The 27,519-nt window shown below is 35.2% G+C and overlaps 1 protein-coding gene across 7 annotated transcripts in view; it reads right to left on the reverse strand.

Annotated features, from left to right (window-relative positions):
* Positions 1-27,519, reverse strand: part of LOC130230559 (dedicator of cytokinesis protein 9-like) — a 209,327-nt gene that overhangs the window by 105,298 nt on the left and 76,510 nt on the right. For all 7 annotated transcript variants that reach the window (XM_056459642.1, XM_056459640.1, XM_056459639.1 and 4 more), the window contains exons 2-7: positions 24,067-24,183; positions 20,507-20,596; positions 12,987-13,069; positions 8,743-8,812; positions 5,798-5,893; positions 1,633-1,767 (exon numbers count right to left, since the gene is read on the reverse strand). In XM_056459642.1, coding sequence (XP_056315617.1) covers positions 1,633-1,767; positions 5,798-5,893; positions 8,743-8,812; positions 12,987-13,069; positions 20,507-20,596; positions 24,067-24,183 — 591 coding nt within the window. The remainder of the gene's footprint in view (positions 1-1,632; positions 1,768-5,797; positions 5,894-8,742; positions 8,813-12,986; positions 13,070-20,506; positions 20,597-24,066; positions 24,184-27,519) is intronic.

The raw sequence follows: 27,519 nt of genomic DNA on the forward strand, positions 1-27,519 counted from the left end.
CCCTGAGAACATTTGATTTCCAGGCTATAACAGCACATTCAGCATGCAACCTTTGATGGAGCTGCCAAACATCACCTGATTTCAGTACTGTGTCCCGCTGTTAGGTCTAAATTTCAGTGCAGAAAGTAAATTATTGTAGCGGTTCTTTTTCCTTATTACAAATTGCGTTAGTCTTTTCATGTGTCACAGAAATGATCAATCTACAGGTTATTTAGTGCAATAACACATCCTTAAGTTTGCAATGCCTGAGTTTGGAAGAAAATCAGGTTTAAATGGCAAGAGTTCTTGTAGGGACGAAAGTAACACTGTTATTTATGTCCCACTGCTAATATTCATTTCTTATTTTTCACTTCCACATTAGAGTTTTCAGTATTTTGATTGAAGTTTTATCAAATTAATGCATATTGGCAATAATAATAAAAACAATGATAAAAAATAAAAATGTAATATACATTGTTGGTTTGCTTTTGAAACATTTGATGGAAGTGAAATTTAAAATGAAAATGCAGTTTGATATTGTTTGCAAAAATAAAGGACAAAATATGTGTGCAGTTAACATTAACAAGGTCATAGTCAGATATATTTAAACTAAACCACATTAAGCCAGTGAAATATAGCAAATATTGTTGTGTTACTTTTGACCCACCCATGTGTTACTTTTGTCCTTGCTGAGGGGGTCAAACGTAGCAATGTGCAATTTGTTTAAAGTGAAATTATTTTGATGTTGTTCTACATTTGTTCAAAATATCACCTGATATTGATAGACTACACTTATGAGTTAGTAACCACAGCAAAATATATAGTTCGTCTAAAACTTTATCTTTTAAAAATCAGTTTTTAAGAAACATGGTACTTTCGTCCCCGCTCTCCCCTCCTTTAACTTCTTAAGAGATTCAGCCTTATGTTTTAAGTTAGTTTAAGGTAATGCAAGTTGGAATTGCTAAAAAAATGAAGATAACACCCCAGATTGATTTAGAAATTATTATTATTAATACAACTTTTGAGTAGATCAACCACATGGCATTTCACAATCTGTGCTAACATTGCAGGTATGTATATTACTTACAGTATACTTACCTAAAAAAGTAATATTCATTCATTCATTCATTCATTTAATTATTCATTCATTTTCCTTTGGCTTAGTTTCTTTATTCATGAGGGGTCACCACAGCGGAATGAATCACCAACTTATCCAGCATATGTTTTACACAGCGGATGTAATGTAATGTGTGTTTATATAGCGCATATATACACATATATTTTATTGTTTTTATTTATTGATATACGTATTGTCTCTGTTTACAGTATATGGGTTATATGTAATCAATAAACCTATACTGCATGTGTTTGGACTGTGGGGGAAACCGGAGCACCTGGAGGAAAAAATATATATATATGTATATGGGTTATATGTAATCAATATGCTATATGTACCACTGGACATGAAAACTTTTTTTTTTTTTCCTGCAGATTGGTTTTTCCAACACTTATAATTTTAATTTCATAGCGAAAAAATGTGTTGTTTATTTGAATTAAGAATTTAGGATGCTGATCACAGTCAATCTATGCTTTCCAATTTAAATACATACAGTATACATTGTTTACACATATATCTGTTATACTGCAAGTTACCTGGATGTCACCCATGCAGGAGTCCAGGAAGATGGTTCCTTTGGGTTCTTTGGATATTTTCTCATCTTTGTAAAAGTTCAAATTGTACGATCCATCCCCCAGTTGGGTTAAGTGGAAATATCTTCTCTTAAAAGACTACAAGGAAACAAAATTGGGAGGGAATGAGAGGATGCAGAAAACATTACATGAAAAAAACAGCAAATGCAAACACTCTGTTTAGATGTAAAACTGGTGACTGTTCTAAAAATAACATCAGGGTGGAAAGGGACCATGGGAAAATGGATCAGCTGGTTAGACCCCACTTCCTGCCTAATGAAATAGTACATTGAAATGAGGCAGGATTTACCTTAAAATAATATTCTCTCAGAAACTGTTTGTAAATTTCATGAATAATGACGAAAAAACAAACAAACATTGCATTAAATTAGAATTTCCTGTAAAATTATGTATTTTTGCAACTTTAATATAACTAAATGAATGCCACTTTCTGAATTAAGCACTACAAATGTTTAACAACAGTACATTAATGTTTTATTTTCATAGATGTCTTTATTAATAATTTTATCATTCATTTGACAAAATTGAATTATTTTCTTTATTTAATAATAAGAATTTCTAAGAAGAAGCAGAATTTAGCATTCCTATAAAATAAACTGCTTTCATATTTTAAGACATTTAAACTGGCATATTTCACCTTTCATCTTTTTATTTTTTTTTTTTTATGCAGAAAAGACTAAAATTGTATTTTATTGTAAAATGTCCTCCAAAACAACTTTTTCATTTATCCTGAAAAATGTTTTTCAATGTGGTGACAACAGCATAGTTTCTCAAATGTTATCTTCTTGTCACTTTCTTGTTTTGTACTATACACAAAAAAACTATTTCATTCCAAACATGATGATCGTTCATTTAAAGGTCCTGCGAAGTGCTTTGAAATGTGCATTTTTTATTTGATGTAATCTTAACTGAAACATGAAGACAGGGCGGGACATATAGTAGCTCCTCGCCTTATTAAAAAAACATCCAATAGTGTTTTGTTTTTAACACAACTCTACCAGTAAGAGTGGTTCAGCTCAAGCACATCAAATGAAAAGCAAATAAGAAGCGTCTTTAAGGGGGCGGACATGTCAGATAAAAGAGAGCATTTGATTGGTCAGAAGAAGAAAAAAATGTTATACATTTGCGCCATTCAACACTGCGAGCGACACACAGCAACAAAGCGAACAAGCGAGTGTTTATTTCAAGAGTTCACACTTAGCTGATGATCAATAAAGCGTGATAGGCATGCTGTCCTGGGAGAGAGCCCTTAGCCCTTAGTGTAAACTAATGTTGTCTTAGGTGATGATTTGGATTAGTCGATTGGCTATGGTGTATGTTTTTGGACAGTGGGAGTATACTGGGGAACCTGGGGAAAACCCACGCGAACACAGTGAGGACATGTACACTCCACACAGAAACGGCAACCGGCCCGATAAGAGGTTGGACCAGCAGCGTTCTTGCTGTGAGGCAACAGTGCTAGCCACTGGGGCGCTGTGTCGCCCTATCAAAAAAAAGGGGGAAAAGTAGGGTGTGTGTGGGGGGGGGGGCTTCAATACGAAGAAAACTGAAGTGAAAAGCTCTGGTTATTCATACTGCGTCCGTAATCATCTGATAGGACAGATTATGGAGTTGATGTGGTGCCAGCCATGTTGTTCATAAGCATGTGATCCCCTCGAAATTAGTTTATAAATAAACCGCACTTAAACACTACATTCACACTAGCAGTGACACGCAGCGACAAAGTGACTATTCACTTTAATGGAGAGCGAGTGACTTCCAGATGTGGGCATGTTGAGCGATGAGACAAATTTGAGATTCCTTCAAGTTTATGCATATGATGAGCAACTTTCGTGAGCGACAGCCAAAATGAGCGTCAGTAGAACTCATGTGATCCTCCATCAGCCAATTGTATCTCTATGCTGCAGACCTACACAATTAAGCCTGTAATTAAGCCTTTTAAATAATGATTCCATTTAAATTTAATGTTTTCCTTGAACAATAATTCTTTTCAGAGGCACTTAAAATACTGAATATATTATAATATATCACTGAATATAATCATACATTTTCCTGGTAGGAATGCCCACTAGGGACTTCAATCGACACCCAGGGCGACAAACAGCTATTAAGTTGCTGCTAGTGTGAATGAGACAGCAAACTGGTTACTTTGAATGTTTATAACTTTTAAATGCGAATGTTGTCTCTGTTTTGGAGCACACTAGCGTATAGATATCTTTGAGACAAATTTACTGATACTAACATCTAAAATTTTTATTTTGCAGGACCTATACAGCTAACAAGTAACAGAAATTCAGATTTTTTTGGATCAGGGCTTGATTTTGTCCATCTGGAATTGACTGGAGGTTTGTGGTAGTTGATATGTGACTGACATCTCATCCTGCACTCAGGCCAGTCAACAATGAAGAGAAGAAATTATATTATTTGATTTCATGGTCAATTTAAACACACATTTACTGTTTATGGTTTAACCTTACTGTTTATGGTTTTTGTAACCAATAAAGAAACTTAATTGTAAATACATTTATATAAATATTTTTATTTCTTATTTGTACAGTTAAAAAAAAGTCAACAATGTACATATTGCACATAAACCATCTAGATATGTGTGTATATATATATACACACTCACCAGCTACTTTATTAGGTACACTTTACTAGTACCATGTTAAACCCCTTTTTGCCTTCAGAACTGCCTTAATCCTTTGTGGCATAGATTCAACAAAGTACTGGAAATATTCCTCAAAGATTTTGGTCCATATTGACATGATAGCATTACACAGTTGCTGCAGATTTGTCGGCTGCACATCCATGATGCGAATCTCCTGTTCCACCACATCCCAAAGGTGCTCTATTGGATTGAGATCTGGTGACTGTGGAGGCCATTTGAGTCCAGTGAACTCATTGTCATGTTCAAGAAACCAGACTGAGATGATTCAGGAAGTAGCCATCAGAAGATGGGTACACTGTGGTCATAAAGGGATGGACATGGTCAGCAACAATACTCAGGTAGGCTGTGGCGTTGACACAATGCTCTATTGGTACTAATGGACCCAAAGTGTGCCAAGAAAATATCCCCCACACCATTACACCACCACCAGCAGCCTAAACCACTGATACAAGGCAGGATGGATTCATGCTTTCATGTTGTTGAAGCCAAAATCTGATCCTATCATCCGAATGTCGGAGCAGATATCGAGACTCATCAGACCAGGCAAAGTTACAATCTTGTATTGTCCAATTTTGGTGAGCCTGTGCAAATTGTAGCCTCAGTTTCCTGTTCTTAGTGTACAGGAGTGGCACCCGATGTGGTCTTCTGCTGCTGTAGCCCATCCTCTTCAAGGTTTGACCTTCAGAGATGCTCTTTTGTAACGAGTGGTTATTTGAGTTACTGTTGCCTTTCTATCAGCTGGAACCAGTCTGGCCATTCTCCTCTGGCCTCTGGCATCAACAAGGCATTTGTGCCCACAGAACTGCCGCTCACTGGATATTTTCTCTTTTTCGGACCATTCTCTGTAAACCCTAAAGATGGTTGTGCATGAAAATCCCAGTAGATCAGCAGTTTCTGAAATACTCAGACCAGCCCGTCTAGCACCAACAACCGTGCAATGTTCAAAGTCACTTAAATCATCTTTCTTCCCCATTCTGATGCTGGGTTTGAACCGACTGATTAGAATTTTGTGTTAACGAACAGTTGGACAAGTGTACCTAATAAAGTGGCCGGTGAGAGACAGAGTGTGTGTGTGTGTATGTATGTATATATATATATATATATATATATATATATATATATATATATATATATATATATATATATATATATATATATATATATATATATATATATATATATATATATATATATAAATATATATATATATATATATATATATATATATAAAGCTTAATTTTCTATTGTTTATTTTCTACTTATTTAAATGTCATTTAGTGTTCCTGTGTTAGTATGTATGTATGTTTTGTATGTACCCTGAGCTCCTGAAAAAAAAACTAAAATTTCCTTGTGTGTTTACGCACAATTGGCGAATAAAGCTCATTCTGATTCTAAAATTCATCATCATCACATTGTCTGTGCATATGGCCAACTCACCTTCATGGTAACACTAATGGCACTGTTCATGTTTGCTTTGTACAGCCAGCCGTGTTTAGACACGCCCCCTCTTTGAGAACCCAATGATGCAGCATCCTTCAGAAAAAAACAAACACACATAAGGCCCTCATACACTACACCCACAAAACTGTGACTTCATCTGTTTCTTCGAGCCTGAATGCAAAAAAAAGTCGATATCTACAACAGTTTCCCACATTTGAGTCTCTCTGGACGCCCTCCTCCGTGTTTCAACATGAAGTCCATTTTCACCTGACCCCCTCAATTATTCATGCCCCCCCCCTCATCCCTACAGGGAGCAGCTTTCAAACTGAACAAACAAACTCCATCCCTGAGCGAGCGCTTAGACAGGGCGGCAGACATGGAGCTGGAATTCTGGGAAATGTAGGTGAAACCCAATCAGGGGATCAGATAGCTCAGAGACAGCTGAGTCCTGCGTCTGCTCTTTCTCCAAGGCTAATGCGGTCCCAAAAGGCTCCGCACAAACGCATTGCTAATAAGCTGTGAGTTCCTTATTATTTATTTATTCAGCGTATCGGCCATTGAGAACAGAGGGATAGAGAAGTCATCTGTTGTAATCCACTGATGAAGTATGAGGCATGGAAGTGCAGTAGAGTGCGGTGAATGGCATTTCCTTTACGCTACTGAGGAAACTGCTGGAGTTAAGAAACAATAGCACGTGAACTTCTTACACTCTTTCGTAAGTGCAAAACAAATGTCTAGACAGAGCAAGTTTAAACAAATAAAGATGACCAAATTCTGGAGCTGCACACTAATTACGTTAATCACTACTTTGGATCATGTAAATGTACTTACATGCCTGTAATGGTGGACCTGAAGGGATAGTTCACCTCAAAACGAAAATGTGCAGTTCAATTGCGCAGACTGAGACTATCTAATAAACAGTAGGTGATTTTTTTTTCAGCTGAACAATATTCATGCATTAATTTTCCTTCGGCTTAGTCCCTTTATTAATCAAGGGTCACCACAGCGGAATGAACCGCCAACCTATCTGGCATATGTTTTACACAGCGGAAGCTCTTCCAGCTGCAACCCAGTACTGGGAAACATCCATACACTCTCATTCACACACATACACTATGGCCAATTTAGTTTATTCAATTCACCTATAGCGCATGTCTTTGGACTGTGTGGGAAACCGGAGTATCCGGAAGAAACCCACGCGAACACGAGGAGAATATGCAAACTCCACACAGAAATGCCAGCTGACTGGACTCGAACCAGCGACCTTCTTGCTGTAAGGCGACAGTGTTAACCACTGAGCCACTGTGTCGCCCAGCTGAACAACATATATATGATTAGAAAGAAAAATATTTATGTGTGAAACGAAAATACTCATTGCTCCTGACTGTACATTGTGATCTTATGAAGCAAAACAATCCATCTGTGTAAGAAAATGAACTATATTTATAACATTATTGGCTTCAGAAAGCAGTTTCTGCCAAAGCTCTTGAGTGCATTCAAGACAGTCTAGAGCATGAGACTCCTGCTGCATTATGACTTGCATTTCATAAATGACTGAGATCTACGGTTTTGGCTAAAAATGCATTTTAATGTTCTACTGAACAAAAAAAAAGACACATAAAACTTGAAAGGCCTGATGATGAGAAAAGTAACAACAGATTTTCATTTTGGATGAACTATAAAATATAATAAAACCTAATATTTAAATGATTTAAATATATACAGTTGAAGTCAGAATTATTTGCCCCCCTGAATAATTAGCCCCCTGTTTATTTTTTTCCCTAATTTCTGTTTATTGGGAGAGAAGATTTTTTTCAGCACATTTCTAAACATAATAGTTTTAACTCATTTCTAATAACTGATTTATTTTATCTTTGCCATGATGACAGTAAATAATATTTGACTAGATATTTTTCAAGACACTTTCTATACAGCTTAAAGTGACATTTCAAGGCTTAACTAGGTTAATTAGGTTAACTAGGCAGGTTAGGGTAATTGGGCATGTTATTGTATAACGATGGTTTGTTCTGTAGACAGTCAAAAAAAAAATTTGTTTAAAGGGGTTAATAATATTGACCTTAAAATGGTTTTTAAAAAATTAAAAACTTATTTTATTCTAGCTGAAATAAAACAAATACGACTTTCTCCAGAAGAAAAAATATTATCAGACATACTGTGAAAATTTTCTTGCTCTGTTAAACATAATTTGGTAAATATTTAAAAAAGAAAAAAAAATGCAAAGGGGGCTAATAATTCTGACTTCAACTGTATATATATATATATATATATATATATATATATATATATATATATATATATATATATATATATATATATATATATATATAAAATACTATTCACATATTAAATTAATAATAATTATTAACAATAATTGTAATACTATTTTAAAAATCTATTTTCAAATTAAATGCAAAATAGAAATAGAAATGACAATTTTTTTTTAAGTATTATAATTTTTAATTGTTACATTTTCATTATATAAATTTTTATGTATATAATAAAATATCAATAGAATATAAAAATAAAATCATTGCAAAAAGAATGGCAAATTTTACATAAAAAATGTGTGCACACTTAACACAGAAAATTAAATATATATGAATGAAAATTAAAGCTTTGTATGTAAACAATCAAAATACACATTATTTAAAGTCACATGGAATGTTTTGACATTGGCTCTGCACCACTGTTGTCTAACGAGGGTCAGAGAGCGCTCAGATTTTACCTAAAATATCTTCATTTGTGTTTAGAAGATGAATAAAGAACTAATGGGACTGAAAGGACATGAGGGTAATTAATAACAGCATTTTCATTTTTTAAATGTACACACACTATTTAAAAAAAGACTCATTTCAAATAGAAAAAAGTTAAATGTTTTTTCCAGGAATCACAGAAAAGTATCATGGGTAACTGTGCCTTACCTCCTCCTTATCTGCATCCTCGTCCACCTCAAACACATGACTAGCGAGCTTCTCTGGTCGAGGAACTTTACTGTAAAAGAACAAAATGCAGAAACAAATATAAAACAAGACATAAAGTTTGACATTTTCTGCAGCAATAGCATACAGTATTAAGTATAATTATAATAGCGTAGCTAGCATTTCCTAAGGTTCTCTGACTGTTTTTAGTTTATGATTATGTGGTTGCTACAGTAGATGAAATGAAAAACATCTCATCAACAAGCTAAACTATTTGAGGTGTCATTCATGTCTGAAGCACATACTGTATGTCTGACTGTAAGTCAAGGGCAATGTTGCTCTTATCGCTCACACAGCTGCTGCAAAGCTCATGTGCATGTGTGAGTGTACTGTACTGTATGTCTGTTCAAGGAAACTGCATTAGCGGAACTATTATGAAGGAGTGTAGGCGGATGATGATGATGGTGAAGCTTCACGACCACAGCACACATTAACTCTGCCTCCATCAGAATCATTCCTCATGCTTCCTCTGCAACCAAACACTGTCTTTCTTCAGATCTCCACAATGTGATTTGCAGGTTATTGACCCCTGAGATATAACTACTCCATCAGTGATCTAAGACAGGAAGTGACATCAATGGATAGCAGACACTTGTTTAGTACAGTATGTGGCCTGAAACAGGTGGGGTATTTACGTGCTGAATGACATAAGAAAGCAGAAGAGAAGTGAAAACAAAGAGGAGGAAATAGGAAAGGCGCTGCTGATGCGCTGTTGTTGTTGTGTGAAGAAAGGCATTTTTCCCGATTTAGCTCAGGACAAGACCTTGCTGTCAACACTGGGGCAGGACAGGATGAGGACACTGATAACGTTAGAGAGTAAAATACCATCTCTCTCCATTTCACACACACAAATAAACACACTGTGATCAAACAATGGCTCCTGGGGTCTGTTCTTCACTTAAACAATCTAATATGATTATCAGATCCTGGATCCTTTCTGATCTCTGGCTAATTTGGTTCTTCAAACTAGTTTGCAAATCAGATTAAAATATCTGGATGAATTGAATTGATTCTGATCCTGTGCATGTTTAAGTTTAAAGACTTGTTGCAATGACAACAACTTCTGGATTAGTTTTTGAAGAATAAAACTATTGTGGATTGTGTTTAATCATAAATAATTAAACACAGCTAACCAATTCAACTATGAAGAACGGGCCCCTGGGGTTGTAACTCATTTAATCAATCAAAGATTCCTAACACAATCTTGACAATTGAGGTTATCTGAGATTATTGTGTGTGCTTGTTATGAGGAACAGATTTATCAATCCCTGAAATCATGATCAGCAATGCAGCGATTGGCTGGTTGGCACAGCAGCGCAATTACATCAGCTAATTAATATTCATTTATCAACCTTGTGGGCAAAATGACAAAACTCCTAGTAAATGAAACGGTTTGTTAAATATGATATGCAATAACTTTTACCATTTGTTGTGGGCTATTTGTACAGGCTTTACTATTTTATTGTTGATAATTTAACAATTTCTTTGGTATTATCTTCATCTTTGGGATAGTATTGAGTTTCTTAATCCCATTTTTAAAAAAGGCAAAAAGGCATTTTAATATTTAAGAAGTATCTGCATATCCTGCACTTCGAATCACCGGAATTTAGCTCTCAATATTGCATTTGAACGATTCCTGAATTCCTAAATTATAAAAAAAACAATGAAAACAAATATCTCGATGAGAATGTTGGCCTTTTATAAAACACTCTCAGAAACTGTTCTAAACTGCGGCGGTTTTTGTATATTTTATTTTAGAATGTTGATTACATAACACTCACTCACTTTCTTTCGAGTTTATCAGGGCTCGCCACGGTGGAATGAACTGCCAATTTTTCCTTCATATGTTTTCCAGCCACAACTCAGCGCTGAGACTACAACCTTATTGTAATTAGCATTTTCTCCATATATCACAGCCACTTTGGTACAGAATTTTGCTGATAAATATGAATATGTATACCTGTTGACAGAACTTTAGAGCAGGAGTTCACAAACTTCTCAGCCTGTGACCCCTTAAATAACAATGCCAGTGACTCATAACGGTGGTTATAAATATGCAAACGTTGCTCATACAACAATAGGCCTATATAAACACGAGCATATTGACAACACAAAAAAGTGCAAGTCTGACAACCATATCATTTTATAGTCATTTTTTTCATTTGTTTAATCTAACATTAACCTCACCTAATGAGACTGGTGGTATTAAGCACAAGTCTATTCTTGATTTAATTTTGGAGATCGCCAATCAGAGATCATTGTGACGTCAGGTGACTAAAATTCAATGTCTAGCTAGCGTCCAATAATGATATTAAATGACGTTGATATTTGGTTGATTTTAGGTTGTGTTGGAAAGTGACCACAATCCAATGCCCAGCCAACATCTTAAACCAACATCATATATACGTCAAATTCTGACATTTATTCGTCAGATATGGCAACCAAAATCCAACATCTGATAGACATCATAGTGGTAACGTCCACACAACATCAAGTCGTAACATCATTAGACATTGATATCAGCCTGACACGAGTTGTGACATCAACCCCATTTTCATTTCCAAACAAAATGCAGCGTCCCCACGACATTGTCAAACTTGTACAACGTCAAACTGGTGTCATGGTAACATCTTGTGCCTACTGAGATAGTGAACATTTTTGTAAGTAAAATGAATCAATTTTTGCTGAAAACATCTAAGAGCTATTGTTATGCGTTTTTTTCTTAAAACCAGACAAACAGACCAGGGGCCTCATGTACAAAGACTTGCGTTGAATTCATACTAAAACATTGTGTATGGACAAAGCTTTAAATGTGCGTACGCAGTAAAAAAAATCAGATGTAACAAACACTGCAAACGCAGAATCCCACGCATATTCTCTTTGTACATCCGAATTAATGTGAAACTGAGCGCACGTGCACGAGCGCAAAACCCCTCCCGGCCTCCTCCCCTTAATAAATATGGTAATGACTCTACTAACGAAAAAGCAATGGCAAAAGCAAGCAATAAGAGAAACTTCACAGAATGTGAATTGAAGGTGCTCCTATCGGAGGTAGACCGGAGAAAAACTGTTTGTCGTCTGGAATTAATAACAAAAGAAAAAAAATAGAGAGTTTAGCCGACGCGGTTAAGGCAGTGGGGTCTGAACATCGCACTGTGAGTGAATTAAAAAAGAAATGGTCCCATGTAAAGGTGCAGGTTAAGAGGAGAACAGTGGCACACCATCAAAGTGTGGGCCGAAGAGGCAGGGGAATACCCTTTGAGGAGAGAGTTGCCTCAATTGTGGCACAATTGTGTACTGTCTGGAGTAGTATCCGTGTCTGTGGGAGACACAGATGTATTAGAGGAGCACTTATAGCAGCGGTATAGCAGCAACCCTCTGCTCTTATCAAGTCAGCGCCACCAGCATTTCAGTTGCCCAATCGCATTTGAGTATCACATATTATTAGCACATTTATTGAATGGAAATTTTTACGATTCACGTATGCAAATTCGTCTTCAGATAACGCCTTTATAGCAATGTGCGTGCTGTCGATCGCTCCAATTACATTGGGAAAATCGGCGATCGCTGCAAATTGCGCTTTTAATGTTTGGCTGTTCAACTGCATGGTATGGAAAATGTATACACCTGCTAGATGATCCCGTCCCATTCAGCTGGCATTGCACAGCTCAAAGACGACTGGCTTAACCCCGAGTGGTTTGCCAGTTCCCTTTGGAAAGAATCAGTTGCCAGGATACTTTGTTAGTGCGATACTTTATAGTGTGCAATTTAACATAATTGCCTCTAGGAGTCGACAATGGAAATAAAAACAAACACACACAAAAAAACATGTACGCCAGACATGCAGTTGGCGCGGACCAATGCAAATTCTCACGTTAATTTCATTGTTAGTAAATCCAAAGTGAGCGTGAAATCTGGCGTACGCAAAGTTTTTGTGCATATGCAACGTTGATACACGAGGCCCCTGGAATGCAAGAAAACTTTGCAGATTTTAAATATGTTATGATTAATTTTAAGATAGTAAAAACTAAAATTAACAGTAATGTTTATTTTAATGTTTATTAGATCTCTGGCCAATATATCAGCTTGATGATGTAATAGTCGCCCAATACTTTTAAGAGGACATTTGCACTAGGCACATTCTTGCATTCAATTTGTACTTGTATTAGTGGTCTTGCAATTCTTACTTTGGAAGTTGGCGGAAGTCTCCAGAATAATCCTCATATTTGTAGTTCACCACATGCCAGTCTGAGTTGTATGTCTTGATGCACTGTAAAAATAAGAATAAAAGTTATGTCGATCTCTTCTGTAACCACTTATGCACACCCAAAATGCACAAAGAAGCTAATACACTCCCAGTAATCTAATAATAAGCATCATGTTTTCCACACCGATCTGTGACAACAGCTTCTTAGAAGATAATTTCCTCATTGCATGGCACGAACTGTATCCCTGCGCTAATCTCTGTTAAAGCTGTCACCACACTGCACCACAAACAGACACTAATACATCCACTGGGCATTACATTAAAGCAGATTCAATTCTGTTTGCTTTGTTGGCAGAGCAAGCATTCAGTCCTCAGCAGTTCTTCAAGGGATAAGATGAAACTAAAAGCCTCTAAAACCCAAAACGGCTTTCTCATTCTTATTTCAAATCCAATTAATGGAGAGAAAGAGGAAGAGAGCGAGAAAGTAGATGAGTTGACAAAGCAGATTTAAGAGCTTTCTGAACTAAGCATTCAAGTGTTTATCTCTATTAGTTGCCAAACATCTTTTTAGTTTAAGGTTAAAGATTACAAAAATTAATTAGATAATAAAATTAGGGTTGCACCGATATGGATTTTTTTGGCCGATATCGATAACCGATAACTCTTAAGATTTGAAGCCGATAACCGATATACTATAGCCGATAGTATTCATTTTCTTTTCGGCTTAGTCCCTTTATTTTCTGGGGTGGTCACAGCGGAATGAACCGCCAACTTATCCAGCATCTGTTTTATGCAGCGGATGCCCTTCCAGCCACAACCCATGACTGGGAAACATCCATACACACTCATTCACACACATACACTACGGAAAATTTAGCTTACCCAATTCTCCTATACCACATGTCTTTGGACTGTTGGGGAAACCGGGGCACCCGGTAGAAGCCCACGTGAACATGGGGAGAACATGCAAACTCTATACAGAAACGCCAACTGACCAAGCAGAGGCTAGACGGGGGTTCTTCAAGACAAAGATATTGAGATGAGAAAAGTCTGGTTATTATAGTGAGTTAAGGATCGTCTGATATAGGATAATTAGTCATGAGCTAATGCTGGAACAGCTGTGAACAATCATAAGCACGTGATCCTCTCGAAATTTGTTTATAAATAAACTTCACAAAGTTACATTTAAAGGCTTAACTAGGTTAATTAGGTTGACTAGGCAAGTTATGGTAATTAGGCAACTTGCTTACTTGTAGACTATCAGAAAAAAGTAGCTTAAAGGCACTAATAATTTTGACCTTAAAATCGTTTTTATAAATTTTAAACTGCTTTTATTCTAGCTGAAATGAAACAAAATAAGACTTTCTCCAGAAGAAAAAATATTATCAGACATACTGTGAAAATTTCACAATTACAAGGGGGGCTAATAATTCTGACTTCAACTGTATTCCAGCATACTGTATGTTTTACGCAGCGGATGCCCTTCCAGCTGCAACTCAACACTGGGAAACACCTATACACACTCCTTCAACCACATACACTACGGCCAATTTAGTTTATTCAATTCACCTATAGCGCATGTCTTTGGACTGTGGGGGAAATCTGAGCCCATGCCAACACAGGAAGAACATGCAAACCCCACACAGAAATGCCAATTATCCTAGCCGGGGCTCCAACTTCTTGCTGTGAGGCGGTCATACCACCCACTGCACCACCATGAGACCCTTGGCAGTTTCATATTGAGAGAATTATTGGTACCACTTTATTTTGGTCCATGCTCAGCATTTTTTAGATCATAAGCAACTACAGGTACATTCCAAATAATTCTCATTAGAGTATTAGCAGACTGTCTGCTTAATGTCTGCTGATACTGCTCCATAAACAGACTAGGTTAACTAGGCAGGTTAGGTTACACAAGTGACTGGACAACAGTGGTTTTTTCTGCAACCATTCAAATAATAATATTGGGCTATCAATATAGACCCTAAAAATTAGTTTACATTTTTTTTAAACTGCTTTTATCCCAGCCAAACTAAAAGAGAAAAGACTTTCACCAGAAGAAAAAAATGTATAAGAAATACTGTGAAAAAAAGTATATTTAAACACTTAATTACTTAATCTCTAAAGCATTCAAAGAACATAAAAATGTAAAATAAATATATTCCAAATGTAAAATAAATTCTAGATAAATTCTTCAGAAAAAAGCCAAAATGTCAATACCGTCAATCTATAATATAATAAGTAAATTATATATAACAAGAAGGTAGAATTTATATCTAATAACATAATACAGCATTTTATTGACATGTCACTTATCATTTTACTTGGATATACATATACATGAATGGACTGCCAATCATTACATACTTCTGCTCTGGCTTCTCAATAACAAGATTTGTATATTCGAGATTAACAATTATATTCCCTTTTATTCAACCGACTATAAGAAACTTTGCAACTACCTGTTAACTTACATTAACCCTAGACTACTATTACTCTAATCAGAATTAGTCGGTATGTACAAGCAATGTAATGTGGAAATATACATTTATATAATCTAGTTTCAAATGAACAATAATCTACATATAACTGAAAAGTTATATTCTTTGGTTTTTGATTATATCATTTCATTAACAACCCAGTCATGAGAGACATTAACCTTTGTCTTTCTGACTACTCGCTAAGACAAAGTGATGCAAATGCTTTAAACGACTCTGCCTTTGTCTTTGGGTGATATTTTCAGGCTACAGAAACCCTTCTGCTGACTCCAAAACTGAATTTGCATGCTTTGTTTAGCCATCTCCCCTCCTCCAAAGAAGACATTATAGACGGGACATCTTTGTCTTAATTCAGACTTGTGATAAAACTCGCAGACTGCAGACCTCCATAGGCTCTGCAGACACATGGACTTCTTGAAGACGCTGTATAACTGCAGATTAACCAACATGTCTCCATAAAGGAATTCTTCTGCTTGTTCAAATCTTCTGGACTGGGTTCTCTTCTATTCACTCATTTATTTCTTTACAACAGTAACTTACGATATAATCAACAAAATGTGTTAAAAGGACCATCAAAATAATGTATTTATTCACTAAGGAAAATATATTCCTATTTTCATATTAATAAAAATCAATCAAATCAATTTTTTCTACTTTATTTATACCGTAAAGCATAAAAAAGAGGCCCACTGTAAGCAATAACTAGATTTTTAATAGTAATAATGCTGATGCTTGACAAATCATGTATGTTCAACGTTTTGTCTGATACTAAAACAAACCGCATTTAGACAACTTAACCACTTGCTTGACATTACAAAATTTCACAGGAAAAAATAAATAAAATAAAGTGCTTTGGCAGCTCATTTTGTTTGCTGTCCCTTGTGGATCACATTTAATTACAACTTTTAGAAACCAAAATGACAATGTCTTTTGATTTACAGCATGACAAGCATTTTTCAGTTGCACATGCTTTATGTGAGACGCAGTTGTTTCCAAGAACTTGTTTGCAGCAGAGCAATTGTTCAGGACTGGTGTTGTTCTGACCGGAGGAGTCATGCACATGACTAACAGTCAGGGCAGATGTTTTGATTTGCGAGCGCTGAAAAAGTGCCTGGCTCAGACCCAGCTGCCCTTGATGATGTCATTGAGCTCTTTAGTGGGAGGAAGTATCGTTTTACGCTCTTCGCTGACGATACCCAACACCCGTGATATGAACACAACCCCTGCCTGACCCAGACCTCACACACACGTACGGTATTAACACAACTGCCTACATGTGTACAGTCAATTATTGAGGGACTTCTTTTGAAACTAGTCTGACCTGTTGACAGCTCCTGTTAAGATATCTTAATTTTGCTGTAATATTTAAGGTGATTTTTTGTTGTGTAGAATCGTGGGTAGTGCATAAAAAATATTTTTAAAAAGACAATTTCATGTGAACAGAGAGGTTGATGATGATTAACAAGTTTACATCAGGTCTTTCTTTAAATGTTTATCAGTTATTGTTAAAAAAAAAGTATCACTCAATATCAGAGTTGGGTGTAATGTGTTCCTCAGTAACTTGTTACTGCAATCTGCTGCATTCCTCAAAAATTACATTTTAAATGCAGTAATGTAACGAAATACATTTTAAATTTGTGTAACTTGATTACAGTTACTAAAGTCAGTGTAATTGTGTTACTTACGTGACAAATCTAGTTCTTAGAAGGAAAAATGCTTCTTTTAAATCACGTTTTCTGTTGCAACGTCAGTTAATAAGCATGCGCTTTTAAATAGTGGGAGAATGTGAGCTGAAATGGTTGCTGTCGAGAGTGATTGCTTCTTCAAGTGGAAATACAGGCATTACTTTGATTTTATTAAGCGTAAAAACAAAGTTATTGCTGTGAAATGCTGTTTATGTCAAGTCTCTAAAAAAAACCTTTGACTGCTTTTAACTCAACCAGCAACTTGTTCTGCACTAGAACAGAAAGCATTTTACGACAATACTCGGCGGTCCAACTCTAGCCTAAACAGGCTTAATTGATTTTTTTGTGTAGGATTGGGAGTGAAAGCATCTTCTGAATGTGAAGAGAAGTGTAGCTGCTCATGGGGCCGTTCACATAACGCGTCTTTTGCACCTGCGCATATTGGGAGCGCATATTGAGCGCGCTCGCATTTCCCAGCCACACCTAGTTTCAGACTTTGGAATATACACATTTCGGTATACTAATTACCTCAGACAAACACAGAACACCCAAACAATGCAGCGCTTTTTCATATTATAGATGTCAATGTTTACAGGCATCCAGTTTTCTTCGATATGTCTTCTTTTGTGTTAAAAAAAGATAAACAGGATTGAAAAAGTTTCGGGCGAACTCTTGAAGTATTTTGAATATGTCAAGCTGCTGTGATCAACCCAATGTTTTGTTTTTCAGTGAATATTAAATTACTGTAAGAACTGCAGTTTATTTAGTATTTTTATAGGTGTATTTTATATGTTTTAAAAGTAACTTCAAAGTAAAGTAATTAGTAATCTGATTACTTTTTACATTAAATAATTAGTAATGTAATCAGATTATAATTTTTTAGAAGTAATTTGTAATCTATTACTTTTTTAAAGTAACTTACCCAACACTGCTCATTATCGAGAAAATTGATAAAAATTAATTAACATTTACTTTCCGAACGTGAATGTGGGACTCTATATAATTAAATGAAATGTATATATTAATTATTATTAAAAATTATAATATTTTATTTTTATAATTATTAGATGCTTATTAGGTTTACATTTTACATTATTTGCAAAAAATAACATTGTAAAATTACTACCTGTTGTTACAAGTGCATACACAAAGTTAAAGTTCCAAATGCAGTTTTTACTGAAGCAAAGGTATGGTCAAACAGGCAGGGTCAACAGGAGCAAACAGTAAAACATGGGTAATCCAGTAGAGAAATCCATAAACAAAGGCAATGGTCAGGGCAGGCAGAAAACACTTAAAAAATCCCAAAACAATCCAAAATCAAAACACAAGTAAACACCAAAAACAAGAATCTGGAAAACTGGGTGACGCACACTAACAGTGATACAAGACTGTGCAAAGATGTGTTGAAAGCGAGGTGTATATATAGTCCTGGTAATCTGTTCTCATGAGATTCAGCTGTGTGATTGTAATCGGTGGTGAACTGGTGCGTGTGAAGTTCATGATGGTTATAATAATATTATTCCAAACTTTTCATCTCATGTTATATTAATGTTCTCAGAATGTTTTTTATTAGTTTTACATTTTTAAATAATTCCCAAACAACACAACAACAATAAAAAGATACATGAAATAAACATGATAATACAAAGAAAATTATGCTAATAATAATAATTAAAGTAGGAAATTTTTTTTTTATTAAAAAATGTATTATTAAAAAACAATTAGGGCATACAAACAGTTTTAATGAAAATACAAAAAGGCAGTCAATAGGGATAGTGAGCATACTAAGCTGCTCAGAATCTGCATTATATTGGTTCAGGTGATCAAGAAATGGTTGCCATATATTGTTAAACTTATCAAGATTATCAGTAACTCCATAACGGACTCTTTCCATGTGCAATATTTGAGTGAGATTAGTTAACCATGTCTTAAACTGAGGAATAAAATCTTATTTTCACAGTTTTATAATGACACTCTTAGCAATAATCATTCCATAAATGATGGTGCTTTGTAAGGACACATTATAATCCAGCAGAGAACAAGAGTACCCAAATATAACAATTTCTGGGTCAGGTGTAAAGGTAAGACCATACATATCAGAAAACCATTTAAATATGTTACACCAGATATCATAAAGTTTTGGACACGTCAGGAAGGTGGGTCAGGGAGCCTTTATCAGAATGACACATGATTAAAACATTCTATACACATTATATTAATGCTCTAAGAACATTATTCTATTAACGTTAGGAGAACATTAATCAAGAACAACATCTGAAACAAGATCCAAGAAGGCTAAGAACATTTCTATGCTCTAATAATTAATTCCTTATATTTATATAGCGCTTTTCTAGACACTCAAATCGCTTTACACATTGGAGGAAATCTCTTCATCCACCACCAGTGTGCAGCATCCACCTGGATGACACGACGGCAGCTATATTGTGCCAGACCACACACCAGCTGATTGGTGGAGAGGAGACAGAGCGATGAAGCCATATGGTATGATATGATATGATATGATATGGGGATGGTAAAGAGGTCATGATGGACAGAGGCCAGTGGGCAACCCCTACTCTTTTTCAAAGAGCCACAGAGACCACAGAGAGTCAAGAACTTGTTTTCTCATCCGAAAGACGGCACCCACTGAGCAGTCTCCTTCACTACACTGGGGCATTGGGACACACACAGACCACAGGTTGAGCACCCACTGCTACTCTTACTAACACCACTTCCGGCAGCAACCTAGCTTTCCCATGTGGTCACCCATCCAGGTACTGACCGGGTGCAACCCTGCTTAGTTTCAGTGGGCAACCATGTGAGAGTTACAGAGAGCTAGCTGCCGACAATGTTACATCCTAACATTTACACAAGTTCTAAGGAATGTTACAGAATTTTCCAAGAGCATTCCCTTTTACCTGAGAAGCAAGATGTCTTTGTGCATTTTTTGATCATGACTGCAATAATTCATCAATTGACGATCAAATACTGGAGAAGAGAACCATAACCAGGCATATATCCAGAGACCCGCTCCACTACATTTTTAAGAGATGATTTACAGTCTGGGTACATTATGCCAAACTGTGGTCTTCCACTGCTTCCTCTCAAAACCTACCTTTAAATAGTGCAATGCAAAAAATTGTGGCATTTGAATAATGCAAATAGCTTTTGAAGAGGAACTACAATTTTTCGGGGTGTGTTTGCAACCTGGTTTGCATAATTCATTTAATGACTCATGTCCTGAAACAATATAGACAACATGTACAATGGCATTTCATTCATTCATCCTCTTTTTTTGTCGTTCATGTTGTTCTTACCTCCTGGACGAGCAGGCTGCTGGCTCTCTTTTCTGCTCCATCTGGTACTGATGAGTATAGAGTTCGGCCCTGACGCTTCAGCGTGGAGATCTACACAGTGGAAATCATTGATATATTAGGAAAAGATGAGCACTGGAACATTCATGAAAGATCTGTTAGAGTAAACTTGGATGTTTCTGCAGCAATAAAACAAACCATGCTGGATGGCAAACAAAAAGAAGGATTTCAGTGTGTTTGGTGTTTTTTTTCACCTTGCATTTATAAATGTAAAACGTGAATTTCTCATTACATTTTATTACTTTATATTATATTTTTTATTTATATATATATATATATATATATATATATATATATATATATATATATATATATATATATATATATTTATATATATATATATATATATATATATGTATGTATACACAGTTTAAGTCACCCCCCCCCCCCCCCCTTGGATTTTCTTTTTTATATTTCCAAAATAATGTTTAACAGAGCAAGAAAATTTTACAGTATGTCTGATAATATTTGTTCTTCTGGAGAAAGTCTTATTTGTATTATTTGGCCAAGAATAAAAGCAGTTTTTAATTTTTAATAAAACATTTTAAGATCAAAATTATTAGCCCCCTTAAGCAATTTTTTTTCAATAATCTACAGAACAAACCATCAATATACAATAACTTGTTTAATTACCCTAATCTGTCTAGTTAACCTAATTAACCTTGTTAAGCCTTTAAATGTCACTTTAAGCTGTATAGAAGTGTCTTGAAAAATATCTAGTCAAATATTATTTACTGTCATCATGGCAAAGATAAAATAAATCAGTTATTAAAAATGAGTTAAAACTATTATGTTTAGAAATGTGTTGAAAAATTCTTCTCTCCGTTAAACAGAAATTAATAATAATAATTCAGGGGGGCTAATAATTCTGACTTCAACTCCTAATCCTAATCACGATTATTTTGGTCATAATTGTAATCACGATTATTCAAAACGATTATCAGTTGAAGTCAAAATTATTTGCCCTCCTGTGAATTTATTTTTTATACATATAAATATTTCCCAAATTATGTTTAACAGGGCAATTTTTCACAGCATTTCTTACAATATTTTTTCTTCTGGAGAAATTTGTTTTATTTCGTCTAGAATAAAAGCAGTTTTTAATATTTTGAGACCTATTATAAGATTAATATTATTAGCCCCTTTAAGCAATATATATTTTTGATTGTCTACAGAAGAAACTGTTATACAATGACTTGCCTAATTACCCTTAAGCTTTTCAATGTCACTTTAAGCTGAATACTAATACTTGAAAAATATCTAGTAAAATATAATGTACTTTACATCATAGCAAAGATAAAAGAAATCAGTTATGAGAAATGAGTTATTAAATCTTATGTTTAAAAATGGGTTGAAAATAAATTTTTGCATTAAACAGAAATTAAGGGGAAAGGTTCGCTAATAATTCAGGAGGACAAATAATTCTGACTTTAACTGTACAGTATTTACGCAGTTATTTTCCTCCCTGTAAATAAGGAAAGGGAAATAAATACAATAGAATAAAAATATGAAATAAACTGTGCTTTAAGCATCTTCACTGTAAGAAAAAAAAACTTCAGCTACAAAAGTCCTTCAGTCAAGAGCAGTGAGTAATTTTCTCCATTTGTTGTTTGATTCATAATAAAAACAGGCGGCAGAAGGAATATTCCGCTGTCACTTTAAGAATAGTGCGGCTCTGATATGGTTTCTCTTTCACGTGTCTTTTGATTCTCAAATTGTTTATTACACAAATGAGGGTTAATATGAATATTTACTAAACACCGCGCTCTGTCACAAATGTGCATGTATTTCACCATTAAAGTGCTAGCGTTAGATGTGTGTGCTCCGCTCCGCTTAGCGCGCGCACACACAGAAGCATGCGGTCTCGTTCGCGCTTTTAAACATGAATGATTCGAATGTTCATCAATGAATGATGCGCATCCCGTGCTGCAAACGTTACATTACAGTGCATGCTTTTAGTAATGTTCACGTGGAACTGAGCTTTGCAGAGCAACAATTGTATACAACTGGAAAGGGGGCGGTATATGATGCAATAATAAAACATTTTTTTTTACTCGATTAATGCTTTTTCATAATCGTTAGAAGCCAAAATCGAAATCGGATTTTCGATTAATATATATATATATATATATATATATATATATATATATATATATATATATATATATATATATATATATATATATATATATATATATATATATATATATTTGATAAAAAGCTTTGTAACGCCTTGATTTAGCACAGATGCGTGAAATTGATTGAAACTGACAATATACAGTTTACTGTACTGTACAAAAGCTTTTTATTTGAGATACTGGCTGTTTTTTTTACTTTCTGTTTATGAAATAAATCTGAAATAACTTGTACACAAATGTTTATGCCTTTGATATTAATAGTAAATGTGTCAAATCAGCATAATATACGGATTTCTGAAAGAAAACTTATTAAAAATTTGTTATAATATTACACATTATCTTTGGTTTAGTTTCGATTATTATTTTATTTTAAATTTTTTTATTATTATTTTTTCCACAATGATGCCTCATGTACGTCATCTTATCATCTTTTGGGAGGAGCTTGTGTCAATTGGATGAGTTTACCACGATTATTTTGAAAGCATACTTGGCTTATTTCAGTTTTACAGTCCAAGATAGAGGCGCCACAAGCGCAAAGTCTGGTTAGAATGAAGGCTGTGCATCATGTAAAACTCAGTGGTAGACAAATCATTTTCCTTTGGCTTAGTCCCTTATTTATCAGAGATCACCACAGTGGAATGAACTGCCAGCTATTCCGGAATATGTTTTATGCAGCGGATGCACTTCCAGCCGCAAAAGAATGTGGCCAATATACAGTTTATTTCCTAACTACACATATATAAAAATGGACGGCCAATCATTACATACTTCTGGCTTGACAATAACAAGATTTTTATTTGAGATTACAAATTCTATTGATCATTTAGACTTTTACAATGAGATTTAGACATGATAATCAGATTTATAGTCGAATTTCCGAACACTAATCTTATAATTGAGTTACGAATGTTTGGTTTCGGCTAAGAAGGCAGCTGTTTGCACAACACAGTTTTCATGTCTCTGTTCCCCATAAACCGCAGCCCATAACAATAATCTCTCGCATACACACCCATTTCTAAAGGAAAACAACGAGACGGTTTCATTCAGGGAAGCAGTATGAGAGATCCCCTGAGACCCTGTTACTCTAATGCTATTTGAGGGAAGACGAGAGATGTATGACTAGGGAGCCCAGGGAGGAAGCAAACTTGAGACGAGCCACTGAGAGACTGAGAAAACTAACATCTGCACAGGTTACTCATCATTCAGCTCTCAGAATCACGCTGAAATAACAGCACTTTAGAGGAAATCGCAGCATGGGTGTGACAAGAAGAGAACGGAAAACAATGACAGGAATGAGAAGGAGAGATAGAGGAATGGAGACTGATGGAAGAGCAGATGGTTTGAGAGATGAACAGACGTTCTTACCTGGAAGTCATCGATGGGAAACTGAAGCATGTCTCTGAGGACATCGCTGAGTATCTGAGTTTTCCTCTGGACGAGAACATTCTCGTAGTCCAGCGGCTCAATCACTTTGGGTTTCACCTGGAGACAAACACATAAGCATACATGTGCAAGTTTAACAAGAGCAAACTAGAAGAAATAATCACATTTTCTGCACTTCAAATTAGGACAATATATGGTTTGAGCATCGATATCGCAATGTGTGTATCTGCAATAGTCACATCGCAGGATTAAATTATTTATTAAAGATTAAAAGATAAAGATACAATTAAATATAATTATTTTATACAATGATGACCATGTTATTTTACGTGTAATTGTTCAATTTCTCTACTTAAATACTGTTAGAGTCCCCAGAAAACCATAAAGCACTGTTTATTAATTTATTTTTGCTTGGAACTTATTATAATTTATGCAGATCCACTGCATAGTAAAAGGCTGCATCCTCCCAGTCGATCTAAATTTATGAAATCTTTCCAAATAGAGCTATCGAAATCGTGCAAAACTTGAAAACAAAGTATATTCTATGATATGACAACATCAACTGAAACCAAAGACAAACACCAATGCCTTTGTGCACACATACACTCTGTTCTGCTTGTTACCGTGTAAGAGAGAAGAGAGTTGTGAATGAGTGTTGTGTATAACTGTACCAGGCAGTTCACACACTGCTTCCCATAATCCCTGCTATGATTGGCTATGCTCAGCGCCAAAAGTCTACATCACCCAATAAAGACCGGCGAACGGGTCTCGCTTACAATGTGCATTGTGACATCATCGCTGGGGACACACAGCACAGAGAGACCGGACTCTGACTCAGGCACTTACTGGCTAATATATGATGGAAAAAGCCTCTGGAGAGCTTTATTTCCTGTCCAGCAGACACACACTTTCATAAAGCTCTTTGCCACAACCATCTCTGAAATGTGTTCAAACTATCAGCTGAGCATTTATTAAACACAACATGCTTTGATTTGCAATATGTCTGTGTAAACACGTTTAATATTACGATGTCAATCTCTGATCTATTCGATGCGCCAGTAGACAATCAAGTGACTGATTAAATACGGGGAGAAAAGTCAGTAAATAGAATAAAAACATTCTTGGCAACTGCAGAATCACATGCTAATATTATAACAATTATCAAATGTTTATGTAATAAATCAACTGCTTCTTATGAAGAGTAATGTGATTAAATGGAGTGTCCTTTTGAAAAAAAAAGTGAAATGAAAACAATATCAGAAATTATACTTTGGTTTGAAGAAAACAGATCACAATCAACAATCAAGATTTCATCAAGATTTGTTGAATGGTTATTTGAGTAATACAATAGTTCTGTTTATCCAAAATTATTCAGTTCTTACATTTAACTCTGTTGTTACTTTTAAATCACAGTTGTTTTAATTTAAAATTTACAAATTAAGAGGTTTAAACCAACACAGGCTCATTCTGAAAACGTACCGCTATATACATTTCTGGAGAGTGCCAAATACATCCAAGGAGCTACGTTTTTTAGCAGTTTTTGCTTTCGCAAATCCACTAGAGGCCACTGTGTACGCTTTTGAAATCTCAAATTTCTCTCGTGAGTTCCATTCATGCTTGCAGTTCTCACGTCATTCCACCAGAGGCCGCTGTTGACTTACTGACTTTGTGACTGACCAATCTACCTTCCCTAAACCCAACCGATAGTGTTTTCAAAGCACCAATTGACCCGCTGACCCACTTCCCTAAACCCAGCGACAGTTTTAAAAAGCAATCCAAAAAAAACTAAAGCCCTCACCCAATTTTAACCACATTTTCAGATTTTACCACATTCTCACTTGTTTATTTTATTTTTTTGCTTTTGTTTTTATCTCACCCGCTTTCTGGAACCGTTCTTCACCTGACTCAAACCCCGTCATCATGGTCAACTCCTCTCTGTGTCTCAAGTCCACCAACATACATGGCTAGCTAACTGAACAAATTATGAACGGCGTGAAAGCCGTCCATACGGAGGTAAGCGGTCAGCTGGTAAGTGCGAAAAGGAACAGCGTCATTTTAAAGACGAAATGCAGCTACAGTACGTACTTCTGGCTACATAATTCGCAATCTCCATAAATGTATATAGGACTACGTTTTCAGAATGAGCTAGTTGGTTTAAACAGTAAAAATTTAGCATAAATTAATTTTTTTATTAAAATATTAAATTGCTAAATAAAAATACACTATATCAAATGCAATTTAAAATAAGGTCAGTTAAGTGAAAATTAAGTCAATATTCACAAAGCAAGCAATTTCATGAAAGTAATAGAAGAAATACTCTCTAAACTTTGCTTAAGCTCTTACTTTAATTTTTACTCATAGATGTCTATTTAAAAATATGATATGAAAATTATCTGACCCGTTCAATTCTCATTAATTGAATCCATCGTAATGTAAGTCAATCATTTATTTATTTCATTTTATTTTAAAAATATAGAATTAATTTCCCTCATGGGATTTTTACACCCTATTTTTTGAGCTTCTGTCTTCTGTTAAACACAAAAGAAGATATTCTGAAGAATGGTGGGCAATGGGTCCCAGCAATCGGAATTTTTTTTTTTTTTTTTTTTTGTGAAACAGAAATTCATATAGGTCTTAAACAAGTGAAGGGTCATTAAATAATGAAAGAACTTTCATTCTTGATTTATCCCTGAAATTACCTGAAGCAATTTGTTATTTCTGTAGGTTTTAATATATTTTAAATTGTATAATTTCAAGTATTTACAAAAAATATATATAAATATATAAGATATATAAATGAGCACAGTGGCTCAGTGGTTAGCACTGCCGCTACACAGCAAGAAGGTCGCTGGTTCGAGTCCCTGCTGCATCAGCTGGCATTTCTGTTTGGAGTTTGCATGTTTTTCCCGTGTTCGCGTGGGTTTCCTCCGGGTGCTCCGGTTTCCCCTACAGTCCAAAGACATGCGGTACAGGTGTCTGAGTGTAAACGGGTGTTTCCCAATTCTGGGTTGCAGCTGGAAGGGTATCTGCTGAGTAAAACATGCTGAATAAGTTGGCGGTTTGTTCTGCTGTGGCGACCCCTGATGAATAAAGGGACTAAGCTGAATGAATGAAGTAGTGAGTTTGTGTTTGTGTCATTTGTTAGTAAAATGATGTAAAACAGCATGATATGCTAACTAGTACTAATTACTTATTTTGCAAATTTGAAAAAAATCATCCACTAAACAGAAAAAACTTAATTGACTCAATATCAATAACTGTTACTTCAGTTGATGTGACAAGAATATCTTTATTAGTAAAATACAATAATCAACATTGCATGAATAAACAAAATTATGTTAGCTGAACAAAATATTGTTACTGAGAAAAACAGTTGTTGAGTCAACTCAAAGTTCTTACTGCATCACGTTGTCTTGTTTTTTATGTTTCCTCAAC

The sequence above is a fragment of the Danio aesculapii genome, chromosome 6, assembly GCF_903798145.1.
Source record: "Danio aesculapii chromosome 6, fDanAes4.1, whole genome shotgun sequence".
Classification (NCBI taxonomy): Eukaryota; Metazoa; Chordata; class Actinopteri; order Cypriniformes; family Danionidae; genus Danio; species Danio aesculapii.